The 25,538-nt window shown below is 43.3% G+C and overlaps 2 protein-coding genes across 4 annotated transcripts in view; one reads left to right on the plus strand and one right to left on the minus strand.

Moving 5' to 3' along the window:
- The first annotated feature begins 4,655 nt into the window (after nt 1-4,655).
- Nucleotides 4,656-16,040, plus strand: LOC129830402 (peroxisome proliferator-activated receptor gamma-like). Its single transcript, XM_055892956.1, has 7 exons — nt 4,656-4,747; nt 6,369-7,685; nt 7,852-8,045; nt 8,330-8,468; nt 12,971-13,167; nt 13,706-14,183; nt 14,845-16,040. Coding segments are annotated over exons 1-7 (2,574 nt in total). The 5' UTR covers nt 4,656-4,746; the 3' UTR covers nt 15,093-16,040.
- A 3,170-nt stretch (nt 16,041-19,210) lies between these two features.
- Nucleotides 19,211-25,538, minus strand: part of LOC129830405 (RAF proto-oncogene serine/threonine-protein kinase-like) — a 32,691-nt gene continuing 26,363 nt past the window's right edge. For all 3 annotated transcript variants that reach the window (XM_055892959.1, XM_055892958.1, XM_055892960.1), the window contains 2 exons: nt 20,989-21,123; nt 19,211-20,836 (listed from right to left, as the gene is read on the minus strand). In XM_055892959.1, coding sequence (XP_055748934.1) covers nt 20,696-20,836; nt 20,989-21,123 — 276 coding nt within the window. In that variant the 3' untranslated portion in view covers nt 19,211-20,695. The remainder of the gene's footprint in view (nt 20,837-20,988; nt 21,124-25,538) is intronic.

Consider the following 25,538-nt stretch of genomic DNA (forward strand, 5'->3'; position numbering starts at 1 on the left):
GGGCTCCTGTGCTACCACCGAAGCGCACTCCTGGGCTACAATATCCGGACCCCTTCTACTGCCGGTACGGGGCACGGAACCCCGCCAATCCTCTACGACTGGAATACCGACATAATCTGCCCGAGGATTCCAACAGGCCCCTCAGGTGCGACGCCCGCTGAAGGCCCATTCTACTAACTTGCTAGGCCTGCTAGCTACCTAGAGCTACCTGGAACCCTACTAATTCCATGACTGGTCTATCGACGTCACCGCACGAAGAGGCAAAAACTTACCCCCATCGCGACGTCCCCCAAAGGCTAACTTGCTAGCCCCGGTCTGCTAACTGCTAGCTTGTTTAGCCCCGGCCTACTAACTTTTAGCTTGTTAGCATTGGCCTGCTAACTGTCTGAATCGCCGTGTCCCCAGTCAGCCCAACCACTCACTGGAACAATATGTTCACTTGGCTACGCACGCCTCTCTCTAATACCAATATGCCTCGTCCATTACTGTCCTGGTTAGTGATTACTGTCTTATTTCACTGTAGAGCCTCTAGCCCTGCTCAATATGCCTTAACCAACCATGTTGTTCCACCTCCTACATATGCGATGACATCACCTGGTTTAAACGTCTCTAGCGACTATATCTCTCTCATCATTACTCAATGCCTAGGTTTACCTCCAATGTACTCACATCCTACCTTACCTTTGTCTGTACACTATGCCTTGAATCTATGCTATCGTGCCCAGAAACCTGCTCCCTTTACTCTCTGTTCCGAACGTGCTAGACGGCCAGTTCGTATAGCATTTAGCCGTACCCTTATCCTACTTCTCCTCTGTTCCTCTGGTGATGTAGAGGTTAATCTAGGTCCTGCAGTGCCTAGCTCCACTCCCACTCCCCAGGTGCTCTCATTTCTTGACTTCTGTAACCGTAAAAGCCTTGGTTTCATGCATGTTAACATTAGAAGCCTCCTCCCTAAGTTTGTTTTACTCACTGCTTTAGCACACTCTGCCAACCCGGATGTCTTGGATCCTGGCTTAGGAAAACCACCAAAACGCCTGAAATCTCCATCACTAACTATAACATTTTCCACCAAGATAGAACTGCCAAAGGGGGCTGTGTTGCAATCTACTGCAAAGATAGCCTGCAGAGTTCTGTATTACTATCCAAGTCTGTACCCAAACAAGTCGAGCTTCTACTTCAAAAAATTCACCTTTCCAGAAACAAGTCTCTCACTGTTGCCGCTTGCTATAGACCTCCCACTGCCTCCAGCTGTGCCCTCGATACCATATGTGAATTGATTGCCCCCATCTATCTTCTGAGTTCGTGCTACTAGGTGACCTAAACTGGGACATGCTTAACATCCTACAATCTAAGCTTGATGCCCTCAATCTCACACAAATTATCAATGAACCTACCAGGTACAACTCCAAATCCGTAAACACGGGCACCCTCATAGATGTCATCCTAACTAACTCGCCCTTCCAAATACATCTCTGCTGTTTTCAATCAAGATCTCAGCGATCACTGCCTCATTGCCTGCATCCGCTATGGGTCTGCGACCAAACGACCACCCCTCATCACTGTCAAACGCTCCCTAAAATCCTTCTGCGAGCAGGCCTTTCTAATTGACCTGGCCGGGGTATCCTGGAATGACATTGACCTCATCTCGTTAGTAGATGATGCCTGGCTGTTCTTTAAAAGTGCCTTCCTCACCATCTTAAATAAGCATGCCCCATTCAATTTTTTTAAAACTAGGAATAGATATAGTCCTTGGTTCACTCCAGACCTGTCTGCCCTTGATCAGCACAAAAGCATCCTGTGGCGTTCTGCATTAGCATCGAATAGCCCCCGTGATATGCAACTTTTCAGGGAAGTTAGGAACAAATATACACCGGCAGTTAGGAAAGCTAAGGCTAGCTTTTTCAAACAGAAATTTGCATCCTGTAGTACTAACTCAAAAACGTTCTGGGACACTGTATAGTCCATGGAGAATAAGAACACCTCCTCCCAGCTGTCCACTGCTCTGAGGCTAGGAAACACTGTCACTACCGATAAATCCACTATAATTGAAAATTTCAATAAGCATTTCTCTACGGCTGGCCATGCTTTCCACCTGGCTACCCCTACCCCGGTCAACTGCCCGGCACCCTCCACAGCAACCCGTCAAAGCCCCCACCATTTCTCCTTCTCCCAAATGCAGATAGCTAATGTTCTGAAAGAGCTGCAAAATCTGGACCCCTACAAATCAGCCGGGCTAGACAATCTGGACCCTCTCTTTCTAAAATTATCTGCCGAAATTGTTGCAACCCCTATTACTAGCCTGTTCAACCTCTCTTTTGTATCGTCTGAAATTCCCAAAGATTGGAAAGCTGCCACGGTCATCCCCCTCTTCAAAGGGGGTCACACTCTTGACCCAAACTGCTACAGACCTATATCTATCCTACCCTGCCTTTCTAAGGTTTTCGAATCCCACCGTACCTTCTCCGCTATGCAATCTGGTTTCAGAGCTGGTCATGGGTGCACCTCAGCCACGCTCAAGGTCCTAAATGACATCATAACCGCCATCGAAAAGAGACATTACTGTGCAGCCGTATTCATCGACCTGGCCAAGGCTTTCGACTCTGTCAATCACCACATTCTTATTGGCAGACTCGACAGCCTTGGTTTCTCAAATGCCTCGCCTGGTTTACCAACTACTTCTCTGATAGAGTTCAGTGTGTCAAATTGGAGGGCCTGTTGTCCGGACCTCTGGCAGTCTATGGGGGTGCCACAGGGTTCAATCCTCGGGCCGACTCTCTTCTCTGTATACATCAATGATGTTGCTCTTGCTGCTGGTGATTCTCTGATACACCTCTATGCAGACGACACCATTCTGTATACTTCTGGCCCCTCTTTGGACACTGTGTTAACTAACCTCCAGACGAGCTTCAATGCCATACAGCTCTCCTTCAGTGGCCTCCAACGGCTCTTAAACGCAAGTAAAACTAAATGCATGCTATTCAACTGATCACTGCCCGCACCTGCTCGCCCGTCCAGCATCACTACTCTGGACGGCTCTGACTTACGGCTCAGAATACGTGGACAACTACAAATACCTAGGTGTCTGGTTAGACTGTAAACGCTCCTTCCAGACTCACATTAAGCATCTCCAATCCAAAATTAAATCTAGAATCGGCTTCCTATATCGCAACAAAGCATCCTTCACTCATGCTGCCAAACAGATCCTCATAAAACTGACCATCGTACCGATCCTCGACTTCGGTGATGTCATCTATAAAATAGCTTCCAACACTCTACTCAACAAACTGGATGCAGTCTATCACAGTGCCATCCGTTTTGTCACCAAAGCCCCATACACTAACCACCATTGCGACCTGTACGCTCTCGTTGGTTGGCCCTCGCTTCATACTCGTCGCCAAACCCACTGGCTACAGGTTATCTACAAGTCTCTGCTGGGTAAAGCCCCGCCTTATCTCAGCTCACTGGTCACCATAGCAGCACCCACTCGTAGCACACGCTCTAGCAGGTCACTGGTCACCCCCAAAGCCAATTCCTCCTTTGGTTGTCTTTCCTTCCAGTTCTCTGCTGCCAATGACTGGAACGAACTGCAAAAATCTCTGAAGCTGGAGACTCATATCTCCCTCACTAGCTTTAAGCACCAGCTGTCAGAGCAACTCACAGATCACTGCACCTGTACATAGCCCATCTGTAAACAGCCCATCTATCTACCGACCTCATCCCCATACTGTATTTATTTATTTATCTTGCTCCTTTGCACCCCAGTATCTCTACTTGCACATTCATCTTCTGCACATCTACCATTCCAGTGTTTAAATGTTATATTGTAATTACTTCGCCACCATGGCCTATTTTATTGCCTTAACTCCCTTATCTTACCTCATTTGCACTCACTGTATATAGACTTTTTATTTTATTTTGTTCTACTGTATTATTGACTGTATGTTTTGTTTATTCCATGTGTAACTCTGTGTTGTTGTATGTGTCGAATTGCTATGCTTTATTTTGGCCAGGTCGCAGTTGCAAATGAGAACTTGTTCTCAACTAGGTTACCTGGTTAAATAAAGGTGAAATAAAATAAAACATTTGAAAAATGTGCACCGTCTTGATATGCCACACCTGTCCGGTGGATGGATTACCTTGGCAAAGGAGAAATGCTCACTAGCAGGGATGTAAACAAATTTGTGCACAAAATTTGAGAGAAATACGCATTTAATTTGCATATTCAAAATGTTGGTTATCTTTTATTTCAGCTCATGAAACATAGGACAAACCGTTTACATGTTGCATTTATATATTTTTTCAGGGTAATTGCTTGACAAAGTTAAAACATTTCAGAAGGATAAAACATTTGTTTAGAAATTATGATTTTATTTTTTACCCCTTTGTGTCAAAATGGACCCCTGTTGGCCTATGGATTTCTGTGTACTGCTGCTCTGATTACAGTGCTCCACACCTTATGAGAATCAAACAATCTCATAAAGGAGCCTACCTATCAAATCAGATAATCACTCTTTGAGCAACAGGTTTGTCTCCAGTGTTCCGTGAAGTATGATTCCAAAGTCCAACCTGCAAATTGATGGGGGATGGGAAGTATGCAGGCTGCAAACTGGGCGAGGGGAACTTCTGTCATTCAGATACTGGCCATATGACCCACATGCAACCCGCAGTGCCCTGGCCTATAATTCAGCAACAACGGGATCAAGAAAAAGGAAGAAAGATGGCGGAATATGTGAATGAAGCTGTACAAGTGCGCGGTGAAGTGTTATAAGGCTATTTTTGTATAGAAGATCAGGACAGGTAGGCTAAGCTATATCAGCCTTGAATGATTCTGATACGTGAGAATGTAGACTGCCTGGCTCAGGCTAAAGGTGAACAAGTGAAACTGATGTCTGACAATGCTTTGCATAAACTGATACTGGTCTTAGATCGATCAAAGGCTTTCATTTATTTCATTTGACAATTTATCTAGACCTATTTGCATTGGCATAAAAAAAAAACATTGTTGGATTATAATAAGGATTTCCGTTGTGAATATAAATGTTAACTTTGTCTGTATTTCAAACTAGAAAAAGGCTACTGTCAACTTTTGACAGTTTGACAAAGATGTCATTTATTTCAATTTATGTTACTATTTTTATTTTATTGTATAATCGAGACCTCTATATGATCACCATAATTCAGGTGTTTCCTAGTTACCAACTTCTAACACACTAACTATTAAAATCATTCCACTTTGGTAAGAAGAATATTCCACAGGACATTGTCAGTCTTCTGTTTAGGTACAGTATGTGTAGATCATTAATCATCATTATGATGCACACACGTTTATTATACTAACCTTGTGGGGTCCAAACAATTGATTCCCATTCAAAATCCTATTTTCCCTATCCCTGATCTTAACTCCTAACCCTTACTCCTAAACCTAACCCCTAACCCTAATTCTAACCCTAACCTTAATTGTAACCCTAAACCTAAGCCTAAAATATAATTTTTCCTTGTAGATACTGGCAAAATGTCCTCACTGTTGGTTCCCACAAGGATAGTAAAACCAAAGAACACACACTTTTTATTGCACACAGCACAGGTTTGAGCATGTGCAAGACCTATTTGAGCCTGTTAGAGGTTGTAATTAGGTCTTGTCTATTAGAAAACAAAACTACTACAATGAGCATTTGACGCATCACACTGAAAGCCTGGCCCTCTTCCCACAAATGTATAATCAAATGATGCATTGCCTCTTGATTTATGGCCAATGCCACCCATTCAAGTTTTCTCGTGACTTTTGAAAGACAATAGCTACACATAACAGAAAGGCAATTTATCATCCTACAATCAGAGATGTTTTATTGAGAGAGAGAGAGAGAGAGAGAGAGAGAGAGAGAGAGAGAGAGAGAGAGAGAGAGAGAGAGTAGTTAGACCTGTCTTTCTTTGAGTCGAAGTGAGCATGGCTATATTGACCTGTCTCTACTAATGCATCCAAAGATCTGTCTGTGTGTTCTATAAAATAAATCATACAGAAGGGTGAGTTTACTTATGGTGTGGCTGAGAGTTCCTACCAGGAGGCGGATTAGTTAGTTTTCACTATCTGTTAAGCACTACTGTAAGCTCAATGAAACCAATCTTAAATTGCATTCCTGTGTTTGCCCTGAATCTAATGTACAATACATAACCAGATCCATATTAGCGTGAATGTAGAATTTGTCCAGTTCTATTTCTTAGTTTTAACAGGCTAAAGTTACAGTACGGTTACAACGGCGGTGGTAATGAATGGTTTTCCTTTCCTGTTGTCTCCTTGATAGCTTTATTTATAGTGAATGGAGATAGTTATTCTGTTGGATGACCTTTTTTCTTTTAACACTGCTGTCTAGTGTCTTCTTATCCAGAGATGGTGGACACACGGAGAGCAGCTTGGTCCTTGCTAAATTTTGGGCTGGACACGTTGGACTTGGCAGAGATGGACAACAAGATGAATAGTTTTGACATGGAGACACTGTCGACGCTGGACTACCCTTATCTCCCCTCTCTAGAGTACAGCCACAACAGTCCCCACCACCACAGCCCAGACAGAAGCCACTCATTCAACCGCAGCCCAGACAGAAGCCAATCATTTAACCACAGCCCAGACAGAAGCCAATCATTTAACCACAGCCCAGACAGAAGCCAATCATTTAACCACAGCCCAGACAGAAGCCACTCATTTAACCACAGCCCAGACAGAAGCCAATCATTTAACCACAGCCCAGACAGAAGCCACTCATTTAACCACAGCCCAGACAGAAGCCACTCATTCAACCACAGCCCAGACAGAAGCCACTCATTTAACCACAGCCCAGACAGAAGCCAATCATTTAACCACAGCCCAGACAGAAGCCAATCATTTAACCACAACCCAGACAGAAGCCACTCATTTAACCACAGCCCAGACAGAAGCCACTCATTCAACCACAGCCCAGACAGAAGCCACTCATTTAACCACAGCCCAGACAGAAGCCAATCATTTAACCACAGCCCAGACAGAAGCCACTCATTTAACCACAGCCCAGACAGAAGCCACTCATTTAACCACAGCCCAGACAGAAGCCACTCATTTAACCACAGCCCAGACAGAAGCCACTCATTTAACCACAGCCCAGACAGAAGCCACTCATTTAACCACAGCCCAGACAGAAGCCACTCATTCAACCGCAGCCCAGACAGAAGCCACTCATATAACCACAGCCCAGACAGAAGCCACTCATTCAACCACAGCCCAGACAGAAGCCACTCATTTAACCACAGCCCAGACAGAAGCCAATCATTTAACCACAGCCCAGACAGAAGCCAATCATTTAACCACAACCCAGACAGAAGCCACTCATTTAACCACAGCCCAGACAGAAGCCACTCATTCAACCACAGCCCAGACAGAAGCCACTCATTTAACCACAGCCCAGACAGAAGCCAATCATTTAACCACAGCCCAGACAGAAGCCACTCATTTAACCACAGCCCAGACAGAAGCCACTCATTTAACCACAGCCCAGACAGAAGCCACTCATTTAACCACAGCCCAGACAGAAGCCACTCATTTAACCACAGCCCAGACAGAAGCCACTCATTTAACCACAGCCCAGACAGAAGCCACTCATTCAACCGCAGCCCAGACAGAAGCCACTCATACAACTACACATACAGCGTGTATCAACGTAAGTCTACTGTAAGGGATTGTCAATAAATCTGTAATTCCCTACAACTAAAAGTGTAATAACTTAATTATCTATCCACATCAATTGAATCTGGTGTTAAAGCAATTGCCACACATTTTGAATGACACTCTTTCCTTTTGCCTGTGATGTTATGTGTATTGTTTAGGTTCAGTAAACGATAAGCCCGTATCGCCTTCTCAGTCCAGCGACTGTAGCATTGTCAGCCTGTCCAGACCCCGGCCTCACTCCAATCCCCCTACTTACACAGACGCCAGCTCTCTGCTCAATATTGACTGTAGAGTGTGTGGGGACAAGGCCTCAGGCTTCCACTATGGCGTCCATGCCTGTGAGGGCTGCAAGGTAGGACTGCGACCTACCTCCTTTGGTTCTGTTGGCTTGTCAATATGTATGATTATTGTGAATGCTTGGAGGTATAGAAATGTCTCGCTATGTAACCTCCATGGGGCCATAATTGGTAAGGACTTAACCCTGAAACATAAACACGCCCCCTGGCCATTGGATTCACGTGAAGCTCATGGTTTGACATCGTTTACATTTCTTTCAATTTTTTTCCCTGTAAAATAACTATAGCCAACTGCTGCTGTAGGATTCTACAATCAACATGTTCTCTGCCTTTCTCTCAGGGATTCTTCCGCAGAACCTTGCGGTTAAAACTGGTGTATGACCACTGTGATCTGCACTGTCGGATTCACAAAAAGAGCCGGAATAAGTGCCAGTACTGTCGCTTTCAGAAATGTCTGCTTGTGGGCATGTCACACGATGGTAAGCCAGCACATTGTTATGTAAATGAAAAATCGACAAAGATTTATAAGGGTCATGATTTGTCATACATGATAACGCCAAACGCTGCGTGTTCTGTAAGGATTTGTGGCTGCTCCAATTCATTTTGCCCGAAAGCTCATATCTTTTTTTGCTTGTCTTGCACTAAATTTGGAAGCGACCATAAGCACATTCCTGTCCGTCTGCCTTAGCTGGTCACATGATGTGTTTGAACATTGCATTTGATGTGCTTTTAAATATAGCCTACTTATGGTGTGCTAATCAGATAAAAATACAATTTCATCCTGTTTGTATGCCAGTGGTATGCAGTCAGTCCACAATCTCAGCGACAGCTTGCTATTGGTGATTTATATGTTAGTTTGTATAACAGTGATCTTTGTACTCTTTTAGTACCTGTGATGGGACAACTGCTGGCAGACACACCAAAGCTCTCAGGAGATGTTGTCATGTCGTTCTGACGTTTCTTGTTTTCAAAATTATCTTTACTCTGTGTATTCGCTAGACATTCTACTGCCCTGTTAGAGCTGTTAACGCCAGCGTTTCACTGCACCTGCTATAACACCTGCAAATCGGTGTAAACTTAGATTTGATTTGTCACCAGTTGACATTGCTCGGCTACACAATATGTGCACGCGACTTTGTCTCAGCTCATCCATATAATGGCGAGGAATTATCCCATTTTTGTTCAGTTAAATATTTGTAGTGTAATTATTGATTAATTAAGACAGATAATGTGGCTACGACATAAAATGCTTAGACAGATGGACCGGGCTCCAAATGGAGACCATGCAGGGGCGAAAATCTGAGATCAACCTTGGAGGGGACAATTACATTAAATTTTCTCAAGAGCAATTCCTGAGGGGTCACCAAAAGTAGTGCTGTAACACATAGCATACGTTGTTAAATGTATATTGAGGAACCATAATTCCTACAACTGGATAATTGATAGGTACAGTAGTTAACTGAAGGGTTTTCCCAACTTGTTCAAATGTTTAAATCATTATAATTCTACTACTAATAATAGTTATAGCAGTGCTCCTTACCAGTCCAGTATGTATGCAGGTATTCGTACTTACAACCAGCAAAATCAAGAAAGGTCAGTAGGTGACAATGGTACTGTACACTGTATGGGTGTAGTTTGCATAAATACAATGAACATGGTGTGATCACATCTAAAAGAATCTCCATTGAGAACCATCACAAAGTTGGTCTCCGTATTGAATTGACCTTTTAATTTGACTTTTTCTGATACAATTATATAGTCATTAAATATGTGCACCTGGCCTGAGTCTACTACAATATCTTTGCAAGAACAAAAAGCTTAAAATAAGTACAGTTCTAAAAGCAAAATAACTACTTCAATGAAAAACCCAAATAAATCAAACAAAATATCCTTCAGTGTCTCAACTCTTCAAACAGCAGCTATGGACAAGTATGTCACACAAAGTATGCCATTTTAAATAAAATAACATGAAATAAATCATTTGTAAGTGTACTGAAAACTACTAAACAAAAGAACAACTATCAATTACACCATGGGTTCTCAAACAGGGGTCCATGGACTAATTGCAAGGGGTCCGTGAAATAAAAAAGTGTAATGAATGTAGTCAGTACCACAAGGTTTCCAGTAAGTTTACATATAATATAGAGGGGGTGGAGGTCCCTGAGGACCGCTCAAAACCTTGCCTGCCTTGCCTCAAAATATGCAGGGGTTCCAGTACCCCAAAAAGGTTGAGAACCACTGCTATACACACTACTGAACAAAAGAACCGAGCATATGTTTGCGGGTTTCCTCAACAACACATCAGTTGGCACTTTCGCAATGCCCTCGCCTGTTGTATAGCTGTATAGCCCAATAAACTCCTTGTGAGGGACAAGGTCATGGTCAACATAACGCAGACAGACATTCTCCTGTTCAGCACCAGAGACATCTTGAGTACCATCAACAATTAATGAAAATTGTACAATCGGAAGAGACCTAATCTCAGCTGCAATGCCTCGAATGACTATTGGCCATGATGTTCAGAATTTCATTCTGTGCTTTTGGGCCTGTGTACATTGTGGTACGCTCTGTTAACCACTTCAGTAAAATGGGATCATCCTCTTCTGCCCTAAGTTTCAAAATCTGGTATAAATTCCCACTGTCATCCGTGTGGCCTCTAAAGGCTTGTCCCTGTCTTACTACATGCCGCACCGAACTAACAATTTTCATCAAGCAATGCCTTGCGTCATCCTGCTGTTTACCCCACGCGCTGGACATAACTGGACACTGATTGGATTTAGCTGGTGTGCTGTTACAATTACAAAGTGGCGGTGGGTTTGGCAATTTTGATGTGCTGTGAATTTTTCAATGCCTTTTCTCCAGTTCCTAAATCCTGCACTAATGAAGGCAGCATCAGCTCTTTGGCCAAAAGATGGCTGGCTTGAAAACCCTTGGCTACAGTGAAAACACAACACTCCTTTTATTGATGGATTATAATGTAGCCAGGGGAAATCGCGAAACCATCTCTCTTGAAACGTCAACACTCTGTTGGCAAGAGTTTGCGGTTCTATAAATTGTGGGTGTGGCTGATATGGTTTTGTGCCATCACTGTGGTAACTGGACAATGCTGTGCCACTGTCCCCTGTACTGGTGCTGCTGGCAACAAGGGTGACACTTGTTCCTGCCGTGGCTGTGACACTGTCCTCTGAAGTCTCTCTCCCTGGCTCTTTCCCTTTCACCACCCTAACTGACTCAGTCTGTCTCCTAGAAAATAAATAAGGTGTTTGCCGTACTCCTAACTACCGGTACCCAAAACTACACAATTAATCACAACAGCAATACCATTGCCGTAAACAAATCTTAGTTTAGTCACCAGTTTAAGTTGAGAGTGGGGGTATCCATGGCATTTTCCAATTATGTCCCTATTTTACAAGTCAAAAAAATTGAGAACCTTTCATAATGTTGCCAAACAAAGACTCAACAAACTTACCTGAGACTCCCTGTCTGCCAATCTGTCCCTGCATATCTGTCCCCAACTCTGCTGTCTGTGTGCCATCTGTTGCCTGCTCTGCCTAATGACATCATTGTGAAACATTTCCATTAGCATTTCACTTCTTTCTTATGAACATTTTATCAACTAGTCTTTGAGATATTAGGATACTAGAGTTCTTACTATGCGTTTTGGTGTACTGACAAATACTCTGATGTCCGTCTTCTTACTTTTTTCTGCCATTTTTCTACCTGGCTGGCTGGCTGGCCTAGCTGCACACACACACATTTACACAACACATGCTGCAACCTTTTGTAATTTAAATAGTTTGTTTCATATTGGCTGGCTTCCAACAATAGCTGAATTTGTAAAGCTAGCGAGCACCAATTCCGTTTCTGTGTGTTTGCTATAATCTTTGCTACCTGGTTAAATAAAGGTGAAATAAAATAAAATAAAAAAAGTTCACTAGCGACAATTTATCTTTTGCAACGAGACCATTATATATATTTAAGACAATGGTAGAAGAGAGTGTAGTTCTGTTCTGTTCAGTTTGGACTTCAGTTTATTGCTAACCTTATCACAGGGACGTCGAAGCACTACAGCTGCATGCTGATCTTGGAATAAACTGACGATAGCAAAGATTCCATCTTTGACGACGCCACATAAATGGAATAGGTACTAGCTAGCTTGATAGTTAATGTTTGCTTTAGTTTGCGCGCTAGCTCTGCAAATTCGTCTAGTGTGTGAACCCTGCCAACATAAAAATAAATAAATAACATTGCTATGGACCTGCTATGGATTGACTGGATTAACCTCACGTCAGTTACGTACATGTCCCTTTCGGACAGTAGATACGAACTCTCTATTACCTTGCCAGCTAAACAACTGGCAGTGGATCAAACCATTGTGCGGCAAAGGGCGGGGGGGGTCGCAATCTTTTGAAATTTAAATGCGCTATTAAGTGTCTATAATCAGCACAAGTGCTTTCATTGCGTATTATTAATATTATTGAAATTACATAGTTATGTTTACAGTGATATATTGGGGGGGACAAATCATATTTTTCCCAAGATGGGGGGGTCGTGTCCCCCCCGTCCCCCCTGGGATTTCCGCCTATGAGACCATGAGAACTATTGTAAAAGTTCATAAGCCCTTCTGCAACAGTATTTATTATACAATCACAATCTGAGTAAAGCCCACTCACAAAGGGGTGACAGGGTTAGTTGTCCTATTTGAGGACACTTATTTCATGTCAAGGGTGTTACACATTTTCAATATGAACTGTTTCAACAGCAGTTGTCTGTCTGTAAAGGGACTTTAGACGTTGGAATTTTTCTACACATTTTTCTACACAGTGGGATGCAGTATAGTCCTTCTTTAGCCAACCTATTTGTCATTGTCTTGTTTGGGCAGGCAGTGTTGTTAGCATTGTTCAATACAGAAAGCGTCTGACTGGCACCCAGGCTAGAATGTAATGCACTAACTGTAAACCTCCCTGATTCCCCCATGCAGCCATCCGCTTCGGCCGGATGCCCCAGGTGGAGAGAGAGAAGCTGCAGGCTGAGTTTATGGATGTGGACCCCAGGAACCCAGAGTCAACGGACCTGAGAGCCCTGTCCAGACAGCTGTGTTTGTCCTACCACAGACACTTTCCCCTGACCAAGAGCAAGGCCAAGGCCATCCTCTCTGGAAAGACCCACGGAAACTCAGTAAGGGCCCAATTGTTACTTGAGATACTGTACATGCACAGACAGTGTTACATGAATTATGCATTGATGTCAATGGGAAATTGGTGAGATCCATCAGAACAGACCCATTGAAAGCCACTTCACCTTTCGCTCTCGCTCTCTCTCACACACTCAAACACACACACACCAGACATTTGGTTCTATTTATTTGAATATCACAGTTTATGGTAGATCCACTCTGTCCTCATTTACTGGTAGCAAAATATCAAAGTACTATAGGAAGCAGTAATATTGGGTCATGTCAGTTTGTCTAAGAGGAAATAACTAATAGACCGTTATTTATATTTTAGAGAAACAGATATATTTTTGGTTCTCAAAGAAACAAACATAAAAGTCAGGATTTTAATTTCCCTTTTATTTCCTAGTTAGATTAACTTTGTGCACCAAGCAAGGTGCCTAATACTGAATCACTACTAAGTGCCAAGAGAATGAATGACAACGGATGGAAATGCTTCTTTACATAGTTAGTTACCTATGGCATGTATCTCTTTTCTTCCAGCCGTTTGTCATCCATGACATGAAGTCTCTGACGGCGGGTCAGTACTTTATAAACTGTAGACAGCTCCCAGTACTGGAGCGCCAGAGGTCCGTCCTGCCCCCTGAGGAGCCTGCTGGGGAGCTGGAGCTCTCCGTCTTCCGCCGCCTCCAGTTCCGCTCCGCCGAGGCCGTACAAGAGGTCACAGAGTTCGCCAAGAGCATCCCTGGGTTCACAGAGCTGGACATGAACGACCAGGTGATCCTGCTGAAGTACGGGGTCATCGAGGTCATGACGGCCATGCTGGCGCCGCTCATGAACAAGGACGGCACACTGTTTGCCTACGGACAGATCTTCATGACCCGGGAGTTCCTGAAGAGCCTGAGGAAGCCCTTCTGTGAGATGATGGAGCCCAAGTTTGAGTTTGCGGTAAAGTTCAACGTGCTGGAGCTGGACGATAGTGATATGGCGCTCTTCTTCGCCGTCATCATCCTCAGTGGAGGTGATTGTTTTTCAGTTGAACATTTATGCATTTATATGCACGATCTGCCAGATTTGCTTTTCTATTGCTCAGAGATGACTTGATTGGGCTGGAGACCAGATATAATGTCACGTTCTGACCTTAGTTCCTTTGTTATGTCTTTATTTTAGTTGGTCAGAGCGTGAGTTGGGGTGGGCATCCTATGTTGTTTTTCTATGTTTTGTTCTGTTGTTATATTTCTATGTGTTTGACCTAGTATGGTTCTCAATCAGAGGCAGGTGTCAGTCGTTGTCTCTGATTGGGAGCCATATTTAGGTAGCCTGTTTTGTCTTTGTGGGTTGTGGGTGGTTGTTTCCTGTGTTAGTACCATACGGGACTGTTTCGGTTGTTTGTTTGTAATTTTGTTCAGTGTTCTGTTGATTGATTAAATATCTCATTATGGACACTTACCATGCTGCACATTGGTCCGATCCTTGCTACTCTTCCTCAGACGAAGAGGAAATCCGTTACATATAAAGTAACGGTGTCCTCTTTTGTGCTGTATCATTTCAATTGAACTTTGCTCATCAGGTAGATCATTATAACTTCAGATAATTTGCTGTAATATCTTTGTCCAGTCTTCCTCTATTTCCCTCTCCCACTCTCTGGTGACTAACCTCGGCCATGTTGTACTCTACTCTAGACCGTCCAGGCCTGGTGAACGTGAAGCCCATTGAGGACCTCCAGGAGACAGTGCTGCTGGCCCTGGAGCTGCAGTTGAAGAGCATCCACCCAGACTGCCCCCAGCTGTTCGCCAAGCTCCTGCAGAAGATGACCGACCTGCGGCAGCTGGTGGCCAACCACGTCCGCCTCATCCACCTGCTCAAGAAGCAGGAGCTGCAGATGTGTCTGCACCCCCTACTGCAGGAGATCATGAGAGACCTGTACTAAAGTAGTGGGGGACTCGGTTTTAACAGCTATGAAGAAAAGAAGACTGCCCACTGTGATATATACAGTAGTACAGTACTATCCCAATTGTGATTCCTATAACAATGTGTAGACCCTTATAGATCTTTAACTAGCCTGGTCCTAGACCTGTTTGTGCTTTAGTCCACTCCTCTGTGGCTGGTATGTCATAACAACAATAGTCACGGAGACCAGGCTATTCTTCATCGGGTTCTCAATAAAACCGAATGTCTGACTTCAGAAGTGACCTCCATGACAAGACGCGCGCTGCCGCTCCGCTGAACCCTGTTTGATATTCAGTAAGGGGAAAGATTGGTTTCTCGGAAGGGTCTTTGAACTGTACCACATTGTGAATTATTCATTACAGAGCTTCTCACCATCTCGTTGTTGTTGCAGCTATTCAGTCTTCTGCTGTGTTTTTTAGTTAAAGGGATGAAAGGAGAAGTACTTTTAATTGCAGGGCATTCATTGGAGCATTCTACAATAAACTAAAGCCTGGCTAAAGGTGTAATATATTGTGAAAACGATGTGTTATCTTAGTACATTTAGTTAATGATACATATTTGTAATAATAACTTTATTTGTATTGCTCTATATCATAAAATAATCAAATCAAAGTACTAAAAAAGAAACAGAAGGAAGGAGGGAGAATGAAAAAATATAGCTAATTAAAATCATTTGTTATATACAGTATATTGAGTCTCCTTGTCTTTGAATCATTCTATAGGGGTTAGATGAATGTGAAAACATCTATTAGTTTCCATTCCCTCAACATGACCCTCTCTAAACATGTCAGTGTATAATGCATCCATCTTTTCGCCTAACATAGTATATAACATGTACTACCATGGACATATATCCTGTGTTATTCATAATGACCTGTATAAGCAATACTAAAATCCTCTCTAATAAATTCATAAAAGTATTGCTCAATGTTGCCATCTGCTGGTGAATATTTTGCACATTCTGTTGCTTTATGACGTTATGCCATGTCATGATATACAACTGTTGCTGACACATGGTGAAATGTTCCAACGCCTATGTTAGGGTGACTTGAATAACTTTATGATTATTGCTATACATAGTGTATTTTATCTACAATGAGATATGGCATGGTTAAAATACTTTTGCTTAGTCAAAACATAATTGGGGAAATGGTACAATAGAGTGGTCCTTTGTAGCTCAGTTGGTCGAGCATGGCGTTTATAACGCTAGGGTAGTGGGTTTGATTCCAGGGAACACCCGTAATGAATAGGTATGTAAGTTGCTTTGGATAAAAGCATCTGCTCAATGACATATATTATATTGCTTCCGTGAACTAATAATGTGCAATCCAGGAAGGAGACCTGCAGTACACACTTATCTACAGTGCTTTAAGTGTCTATCTTTTGAATATTTATTTAAATGTAGATGCCAAAAAAAATGGATTTTGTATATCCAACCAATGCCTTGTCTGTTTCTGCGTTCAGGCACCTGGAACATGCGTTTTGATTGACAGCTTTTGTTTTGAGTGAATCCAGTTTTTATATGGTCCATCTTTTAGCTGTATTTGGTATACACCCTACTGGGCTTGACATGAGTTACTGTCACCATGCCCACGGCTGTCTTCTGTCTTGGTGGACACCTATGCTCTGCAGATTAGATGCTGTGTCTCCTCCAGCATGGCTCTGTGTACTGTGTCTGTGTGCATGTGTGTGTGTTTTTAAAGGGATATCTGCACATGGGTTGCACACGGGCTTTGTTGTATGTGCAAGAGGAAGACCTGTAATACTTGTGTTTGTAGCTATTGAATAATGTAGCCGACTTAAAAGCCCCCTGGATCTGCTACAGCACCCACTGTGTGAGGAGGTTGAATCTGCTGCATGTGTAAAAGCAACGTAGGCAGCAACATGATCACCGAATGCCGCCAGGTGGAGCTCTTGTCGCCATAGGGCCAGATCAGAGTTTGCTCTTTGTATTCTATTGCTTGTCTTATTTTTAGGCAGTCTCTGTGGCCGGTCAGAAAGCAGAAATAGAACAAATAGAAATAGAACACACAGATAGCAAAACTCCACAGAAATAGAAGCCAAGAGGCCAGCCGATAAAGATTGCTTTGGTCTTGCGATTCACTTTCGATGACACCATGGCTATTTATACCCTTCCCTTTTTTTGAGACAAATGATTCAGTAAGATAAAATAAATCATATTACTAATTGCAAAAGATAGCTAGCTGGAGCGATGGTCAGGTAAGTAAGTAACGTTAGAGTCACACCGCTTTTACTTTGAAACCGCTAGAACACGTTTCCTATGGCAGCCCTTCCTAACAACGCCCACACCGTGTCTGGTCATTAATTCAATCTTGTGGACGACATAGAAAAATGAATTCACGTAATCAAAATGATTGTCCGTCTTCGTTGTTTAAGTTCGGATATTGATTGAACAAACCGTACACAAATCCTAACGCTAATGCCACGTCACCAATCTATAGATCGATTTCAGTGCCAACATAAATTGTATTTGAATTCCATAATTTAGAATGTGTAATTTGGATATTGAATTTGAATGAAATACTTCGATGTACAATAATGTGTGATGCACAAATGTAATCATTGAATTCATAAATTGAACTTTTCATGATTTTGAACTGAATTGAATGAACATACAAATTCAATATTTATATGTTGTGTTTCAATATGAAACAGAAGAAAAATGGTAAATATTATGGTAAATTATTATGGTAAATATTGAAATCATTGTCTGTTTATCAAGTTGAATATATTCAACTTCTCGGCTGCATTCAGATTCAGCATCTCTAATTTCAGATTCCAAACCAGAGACAACATCAGGAAATATAGAGAACAGATAGAATCAACTGCTCTTGTGGTTATGGGAAGCTTCTGGTGGGTTCTGAAGCCAATGTGGCATGTTGAATTTTTCTTCTTCCTATGGTCTAAATACTTATGTAAATAAGGTATTTCTGTTTTTTATTTTTAATAAAATTTGCAAAAAATCATAAAACCTGTTTTCATTTTGTCATTATGGAGTATTGTGTGTAGTTTTATGAGGACAATTTTTTTATGAGGAAATTTAATCAATTTTAGAATAAGGCTGTAACGTAACAAAATGTAGAAAAAGTCAAGGGGTCTGAATACTTTCCGAATGCACTGTATACAAAAACAATAGACAACCAAATCTGAATGCATCTGAGAAGTGGAATATATGCAAGATTGAACAACTTGAAGTTATAGTTTGTAAACTTGATGCAAACAGTGAATGCAATATTTACCATATTGAAACTGAATGTATAAATATTGAATTTGAATGTTCAATAAATTGCAATATTCATTCAATAAAGTTTCAAATCATAAAATACAAGTAAAATGTATGAATTCAATAAATCAGTATGTGCATTACAAATAAAAATTCAATATCTAGATACAAATGCAACATTTTTTAATTCAAATACTATTTCTGCTGGCACTGAAATCGTTCCATATCAAATCCCCCAGTTAGGTCTGATAACCAACAGATGCTGGCTGGGCTGACAGGCCAGGCTGGATAAAAACATCAGAGACATCATTATAGAACACAAGAACATAATGGTCTATGACTGCATAAGTGTGTGGATGTTTACAGGGCAGTTTAGCACATAAGACACTTCAACTAAAGTGTTACCCAATAGCTTTGTTGAGATGTGTTATCATTTAATCCCATCTCTCCACCAAGTGTGTCTTTCTCCTCTCTCAGGTAGGCTGTTTTTCCAGTGGGCTTGCCAATAACTGTGGAGCACCTAGTGCCATTGCCCAATGGTGGAATCTCCTAGTGGCGTGTCTGAACTGGATCCATGGTGTGATTGCACCACACTGCTACTGCAACAGCAAACATTGCACCCAGCCACAAAGTCTTGCACATGTATAGGATCCCACTGAGCGGCAGTGCACAGAGAGGCAGCAGGGAGGTTAATGGTGGAGATCAGTGTCTCAGCATCTGGAAACATTCAGATTAAAGCAAGCACTTGAGAGCAGACAAAATCAGTGTCAACTAACCATCTGAGGCCCCACTAAGTCAGTAACTTTTGCCAGTCAGTAGCAACAAAGAACGGAAGGGTTTGAACACTTCTGCAATTTAGTTTAACTTCATTTTATTAAAATAACCTGGAATAAACATTCACCACGTTTACAATAAAAATGTTTAACCTCCTGAAAGAGACATGGCAGACAAAATGCTAATTATGTCAAATATTTTTCTACATATTAAAGAGAACTGCCTAATATCCAGCTTGCGATGGTTCACCCAACGAGAAGGCTGATTCAAATGTGTAGGTAACTACTAAGAACTCTCAGCAAAGCCATGAACCAATCACATGGACCGTAGAAATAGTCAGCGCTTTAGTTAAAATGTGCACACACACAAAAAAATGTCTTCCTCAATCACTCATGCGTGACAGACTGACAGACTATAATTTTCCAGAATAAAAAAAAAGAATAAAAGCATGAAGATGAAGACACTGATAATCATTTAATATCTCTATCCGATTTAAGACGATGCACAATCAAATAATCCTAAGAAACCAACAGATTGCATCACACTTTTTTTTTTATATATAAGAATCATCCTAGGTGAGGTTGTGCCGGGTCTGTGTCGAGGCTTCATCTCCTCTTCGGGGAGGTCAGCTTAAGAGAAACTATTCTTCATAATAAACCAAGGCAGTGAGTCCCTGTCAGTCAGACTGAAAGGTGTGCTTCACAGCACAGAGATAAGAGAGCTTTTTTACTGCTCTCTCGCCTGCGGTTCCTTCAATGTCTCTACCTCACTAACCTAACATAGCAGGCGTAATAGAAACACCTGAGCAACATTTCTCTTTCTGGTCCTGACGAGAGAAGAAAAATAACTGTCTGGGGGAGGTTCTCTTCTGCACTGTTGAACCAATCCACTAAATGTGGAGGAGGAGTCAAGATGGAGTGTCGCCTTGGTAACGTCCAAGACGCAGTACATTACATTTATCATCAATGGCGCACTCAGATCTCTCCCCTTTTCAACTCTGGGATTCAATCTGGCAACCTTTTGGTTACTGGCCCAACGCTCTAACCATTTGACCACCTTGCCCAGCAAACAAAGTGGAAGCGGAAGTCGTGTCACAGGCGCTCTTTTCCATTTCCCCTGAAAACCGGATGCATTCCCGACCCACAGAGGGTGCTGCCTCACTGTCCCCAGGTAGGTGTGCTTCTGTTCACATATTTCATTAACTGCATTGCCACTCTGTCCGTTGCACCCATATTAGCCACGGGGAAAAGTAGGCCTCTGATTAAACCTATAAAAATGGGCATTCATTTCCTTCACTGCCAATCTTCTTCTCCAAACCAATGGGTCGTTTTCCTCTGCTCTCTACACCAAAACCTTCACTGGCACAACTCAGTCAGTGACTGAAATCCCATATTGATCCCATTCACTGTCACCTTTCCTACCAGTCAGTCCTCTTCCTCTTTGCCGGTGATATTCCGTCTGTGTGTGAGCATGTGTGCGTCGGCGTGTGTGTGTGCACGCTCATGCACACGTGTGTATGTTTTGGAATAGGAGCAGGTAGGAGGGGCAGGTTGGGTGCTGTAATTCTAGAACACAGGCAGCCTGCTATAGGTTGATGTGAAGATGTTGATGTCCTCGGTGTGGGAGGCTCTGTGCAGGGAGGGTTCTGAGGCACTACGGTTGATCTTAGGCAGGGAGTGCTGGAGCAGCTCAATGGACGACAGGATCTGGAAGAGAGGGAGAGAAAGCGAGGAAGATTAGAAGCACTCCTAGCAAACGTGAAGGCATTTGGTACCCACTTCAGCCATTTTAGAAATGTCCTAAATAAAGATGGAGAGATAATGTAAAAAGAAAAGCAATTAGCAAGACTCAGGTGTACCTGGGGAAACAGAGGCCTCTCGTCTTTGATTTTCTTGATGCAGTCAGCCACCAGCCTCTTCATGGCTTTGGGGCAGCTCTTATAAAGCTTACTGAGGTCTGGAGACAGGTACCCCCGACCCACCATGAAGATGATCTGACAGGGGAGACAGATGAATGGTCACAGTGTTATTGCTCTCTGTGGAAGTCACAGTGAGTCACTAATATTGTAATACCTGCTGTGACAAGAATGTGGTGACCAGGTGATATTGAAGCAGCTCCATACAAGTCTGTCTGCCAGTCTGAACCACTGATTGTGACATTACTACACTGAGGACAGGTGAGTCATCAGATAATGAAAGGTGAGCCCTCAGATAATGTGAGCCAATCCTGACACCTTGACTATATATAGAGATAGAGAGATAGCGAGAGAGAGAGAAATAGAGAGAATTAGAGTTGGATAAATGTAGATAAACCTGAACTTTTTTTGCAAGGACTTAAACAGAATACTAACCTCAACATTAAAACCATCAATCCAAATAAAAAATTCCATACCTAAAACCTTGATTGGACAAAATTACCTGAATGGACTACTACTACCACCAAGGACTATCAAGAAAAAACTTCTAACAAACCAAAACCTGCACAAGAAAGTACAGCGGAACCTGGAAATACCATCCAACACAAAACTGAGTGAGTAATATTCAGTCTGAAGCTACTTCTGAAGCCAAAAAGTAAAAGATAATCATCTCTAGGTAATTTTGCTATATAAAGCTAAGTAAATAAGCATACTAAGCTACCAAGCTGCTAGGACAGAACAGACCTGGCGGCACCTTCAATTAGCACTGAAGTGTGAAGTCAGATGTTTGAAAACTCTTGAGCCCAACAATGGCAGGAGAGTTTCACAGCCCCCCCCCCCCCCTCCCAAATGCAGAGGCCTTTGAAGCCCCAGTGGCTTATCCCTGTCCAGAGGTCATTACAATACAGTACCCCTTGGATATTAAAAATAACACTGCAAGGAATAAGTACAAAAAAAGCTCCTCAAGGACAATCCAGAGACACTATTTGCTGATTGCTGCAAAGAGGGGAACTTAAGCAACTTATTTTTTTACACAGACCATCCCCTGGCACAGTGCTATAAGAGCACACTATCCCTATGTCAAGAGAGAGGGTATTGGCCCAGGGTGGAAACTCAGAATACTAGACATTGAGGAAATTGAAACAACCTCTCAACGTGTACAATTCCGGGACAGTAATGGTACAGGGCATCCTCATGCACCCAGGCAGGACGCCAGGTGGCACCTACTGTTACACTCTGATCTGTTTCATCTGTCTTTGTGCTGGTCTCCATCCCCCTCCAGGTGTCGCCCATCTTCCCCTGTGTATTTATACCTGTGTTCTCCGTTTGTATGTTGCCAGTTCGTTTTGTTTGTGAAACCTACCAGCGTTTGTTCCCCTGCTCCTGTCTGTTTCTTGCTCTTGTTTCCTAGTCCTTCCCGGTTTTGACCTGCTGCCTGCTCTGACCCTGAGCCTGCCTGTCGTTCTATACCTTGCCCCACCTCACTGGATTATTGACCCCTGCCTGCCTTGACCCTAAGACTCCCTGCCGTTCAGGACCCTTTGCATCCTCTCTGGATTACTGACCTCTGCCTGCCTTTGACCTGTCGTTTGCCTGCCCCTGTATTAGAAATAAAAGTTTGTTTCTTCGACATTGTCTGCATCTGGGTCATACCTGAAACGTGATAAATGTATACCTGGCCCACCACTCCACCCTGGATTTGAACAGCTTTTACGAACAGGTCAACCTCTAAAAGGCAGCAATCCCAACTTTTGCCAGGACCCTGAAGGACGTCACCTTTAAACGTAGCCCCAGCACCTCACACAGGAGCAACAGAGCACCGGACACCCCGCCCTGACCAGCGAGACACCCTCCCAGACCTAGAGGACCTATACCCCTTCTGCCCACCACATGCCCCCCGACCCTGTGGCTAGGACCTCAACATGACAGCAAGATTGATGCCCAGGCCATGAGCAGAGCAACAGATCCAACCCCCACTATTACACACGCAGAAGCCCCATCCTGTGACCTAAGAGGTATGTATCAGATCAAATTGTATTTGTCACATGCGCCGAATACAACAGGTTTAGACCTTTCAGTGAAATGCTTACTTACAAGCCTATAACCAACAATGCGTTACGAAGTTAAGAAAAAGTGTTAATAAAAAAATAGAGAAGTAAAAAATGTAAAATAAAAGTAACAAATAATTAAACAGCAGCATTAAAATAACAATTGCGAGGCTATATACAGGAAGTACCAGTACAGAGTCAATGTGCAAGGGCACTGGTTATTTGAGGTAATATGTATATGTAGGTAGAGGTAAAGTGACTATGCATAGATAAAACAGAGAGTAGTAGCTGCTTAAAAGAGGGGTCTGGGTAGCCATTTGATTAGATGTCTTATGGCTTGAGGGTAGAGGCTATTAAGAAGCCTCTTGGACCTAGACTTGGCGCTCCGGTATCGCTTGCCGTGTGGTAGCAGAGAGAATAGTCTATGACTAGGGTGGCTGGAGTCTTTGACAATTTTTAGGGCCTTCCTCTGACACCACCTGGTATAGCGGTCCTGGATGGCAGGAAGCTTGGCTCCAGTGATGTACTGGGCCGTACGCACTACCCTGTTTAGTGCCTTGCAGTCGGAGGCCGAGCAGTTGCCAAACCAGGCAGCGATGCAACCAATCAGGATGCTCTCGATGGTGCAGCTGTAGAAACTAATGAGGATCTGAGGACCCATGCCAAATCTTTTTAGTCTCCTGAGGGGAAATAGGCTTTGTTGTGCCCTCTTCACAACTGTTCTTGTGTTTGAACATGACAGTTTGTTTGTGATGTGGACACCAAGGAACTTGAAACTCTCAACCTGCTCCACTGCAGCCCCGTCGATGAGAATGGAGGCGTGCTCGGTCCTCCTTTTCCTGTAGTCCACAATCATCTCCTTTGTCTTGATCACATTGAGGGAGAGGTTGTTGTCCTGGCACAACACGGCCAGGTCTCTAACATCCTCCCTATAGGCTGTCTCATCGTTGTTAGTGATCAGGCCTACCACTGTTGTGTCATCGGCAATCTTGATGATGGTGTTGGAGTCGTGCCTGGCCATGGAGTCATGAGTGAACAGGGAGTACAGGAAGGGACTGAGCATGCACCCCTGAGCCCCCCCCCTCGTGTTGAGGATCAGCGTGGCAAATGTGTTGTTACCTACCCTTACCACCTGGGGGGCGGCCCGTCAGGAAGTCCAGGATACAGTTGCAGAGGGAGGTGTTTAGTCCCAGGGTCCTTAGCTTAGTGATGAGCTTTGAGGGCACTATGGTGTTGAACGTAGAGCTGTAGTCAATGAATAGCATTCTCACATAGGTGTTCCTTTATTCCAGGTGAGAAAGGGCAGTGTTGAGTGCAATAGAAATTGGATCATCTGTGGATCTGTTGATGCGGTATGAAAATTGGAGTGGGTCTAGGGTTTCTGGGATAATGGTGTTGATGTGAGCCATATCCAGCCTTTCAAAGCACTTCATGGCTACAGACATGATTTCTATGGGTTGGTAGTCATTTAGGCCAGTTACCTTAGTGTTCTTGGGCACAGGGACTATGGTGGTTTGCTTGAAACATGTTGGTATTACAGACTCAGTCAGGGACAGGTTGAAAATGTCAGTGAAGACACTTGCCAGTTGGTCAGCGCATGCTTGGAGTACACGTCCTGGTAGTCCGTCTGGCCCTGCGGCCTTGTGAATGGTGACCTGTTTAAAGATCTTACATCGGCTACAGAGAGCGTGATCACGCAGTTGTCCGGAATAGAAGTAATTCAGCTCGTCTGGTAGGCTCGTGTCACTGGGCAGCTTGCGGTTGTGCTTCCCTTTGTAGTCTGTAATGTTTTACAAGCCCTGCCACATCCGACGAGTGTCGGAGCCGGTGTAGTACTATTCAATCTTAGGCATCTTAGGGCATAGCGGGATTTCTTATAAGCTTCCGGGTTAGAGGCCCGCTCCTTGAAAGCGTCAGATCTACCCTTTAGCTCAGTGCGGATGTTGGCTGTAATCCATGGCTTCTGGTTGGGGTATGACGTACGGTCACTGTGGGGACGACGTCATCGATGCACTTATTGATGAAGCCAGTGACTGATGTGCTGTACTCCTCAATGCCATCGGAAGAATCCCGGAACATATTCCAGTCCGTGCTAGCAAAACAGTCCTGTAGCTTAGCATCTGCTTCATTGGACTACTTCCCGCTTCAGTTTTTGCTTATAAGCAGAAATCAGGAGGATATAATTATGGTCATATTTGCCAAATGGAGGGTGAGGGAGTGCTTTGTACGTGTCTCTGTGTGTGGAGTAAAGGTGGTTAGAGTTTTTTCCCTCTGGTTGCACATTTAACATGCTGGTAGAAATGAGGTAAAATGGATTTGAGTTTCCCTGCATTAAAGTCCCCGGCCACTAGGAGCGCCGCCTCTGGATGAGCGTTTTCCTGTTTGCTTATGGCCATGTACAGCTCATTGAGTGTAGTCTTAGTGCCAGCATTGGTTTGTGGTGGT

Source organism: Salvelinus fontinalis, chromosome 31 (genome assembly GCF_029448725.1).
Source record: "Salvelinus fontinalis isolate EN_2023a chromosome 31, ASM2944872v1, whole genome shotgun sequence".
Classification (NCBI taxonomy): domain Eukaryota; kingdom Metazoa; phylum Chordata; class Actinopteri; order Salmoniformes; family Salmonidae; genus Salvelinus; species Salvelinus fontinalis.

Excerpts from the sequence above, each read along its gene's own strand:
- LOC129830402 (XM_055892956.1), top strand. Across the intron at positions 8,469-12,970 it reads TGTGGGCATGTCACACGATG|CCATCCGCTTCGGCCGGATG; the intron begins GTAAGCCAGCAC and ends TCCCCCATGCAG. Across the intron at positions 13,168-13,705 it reads GAAAGACCCACGGAAACTCA|CCGTTTGTCATCCATGACAT; the intron begins GTAAGGGCCCAA and ends CTTTTCTTCCAG.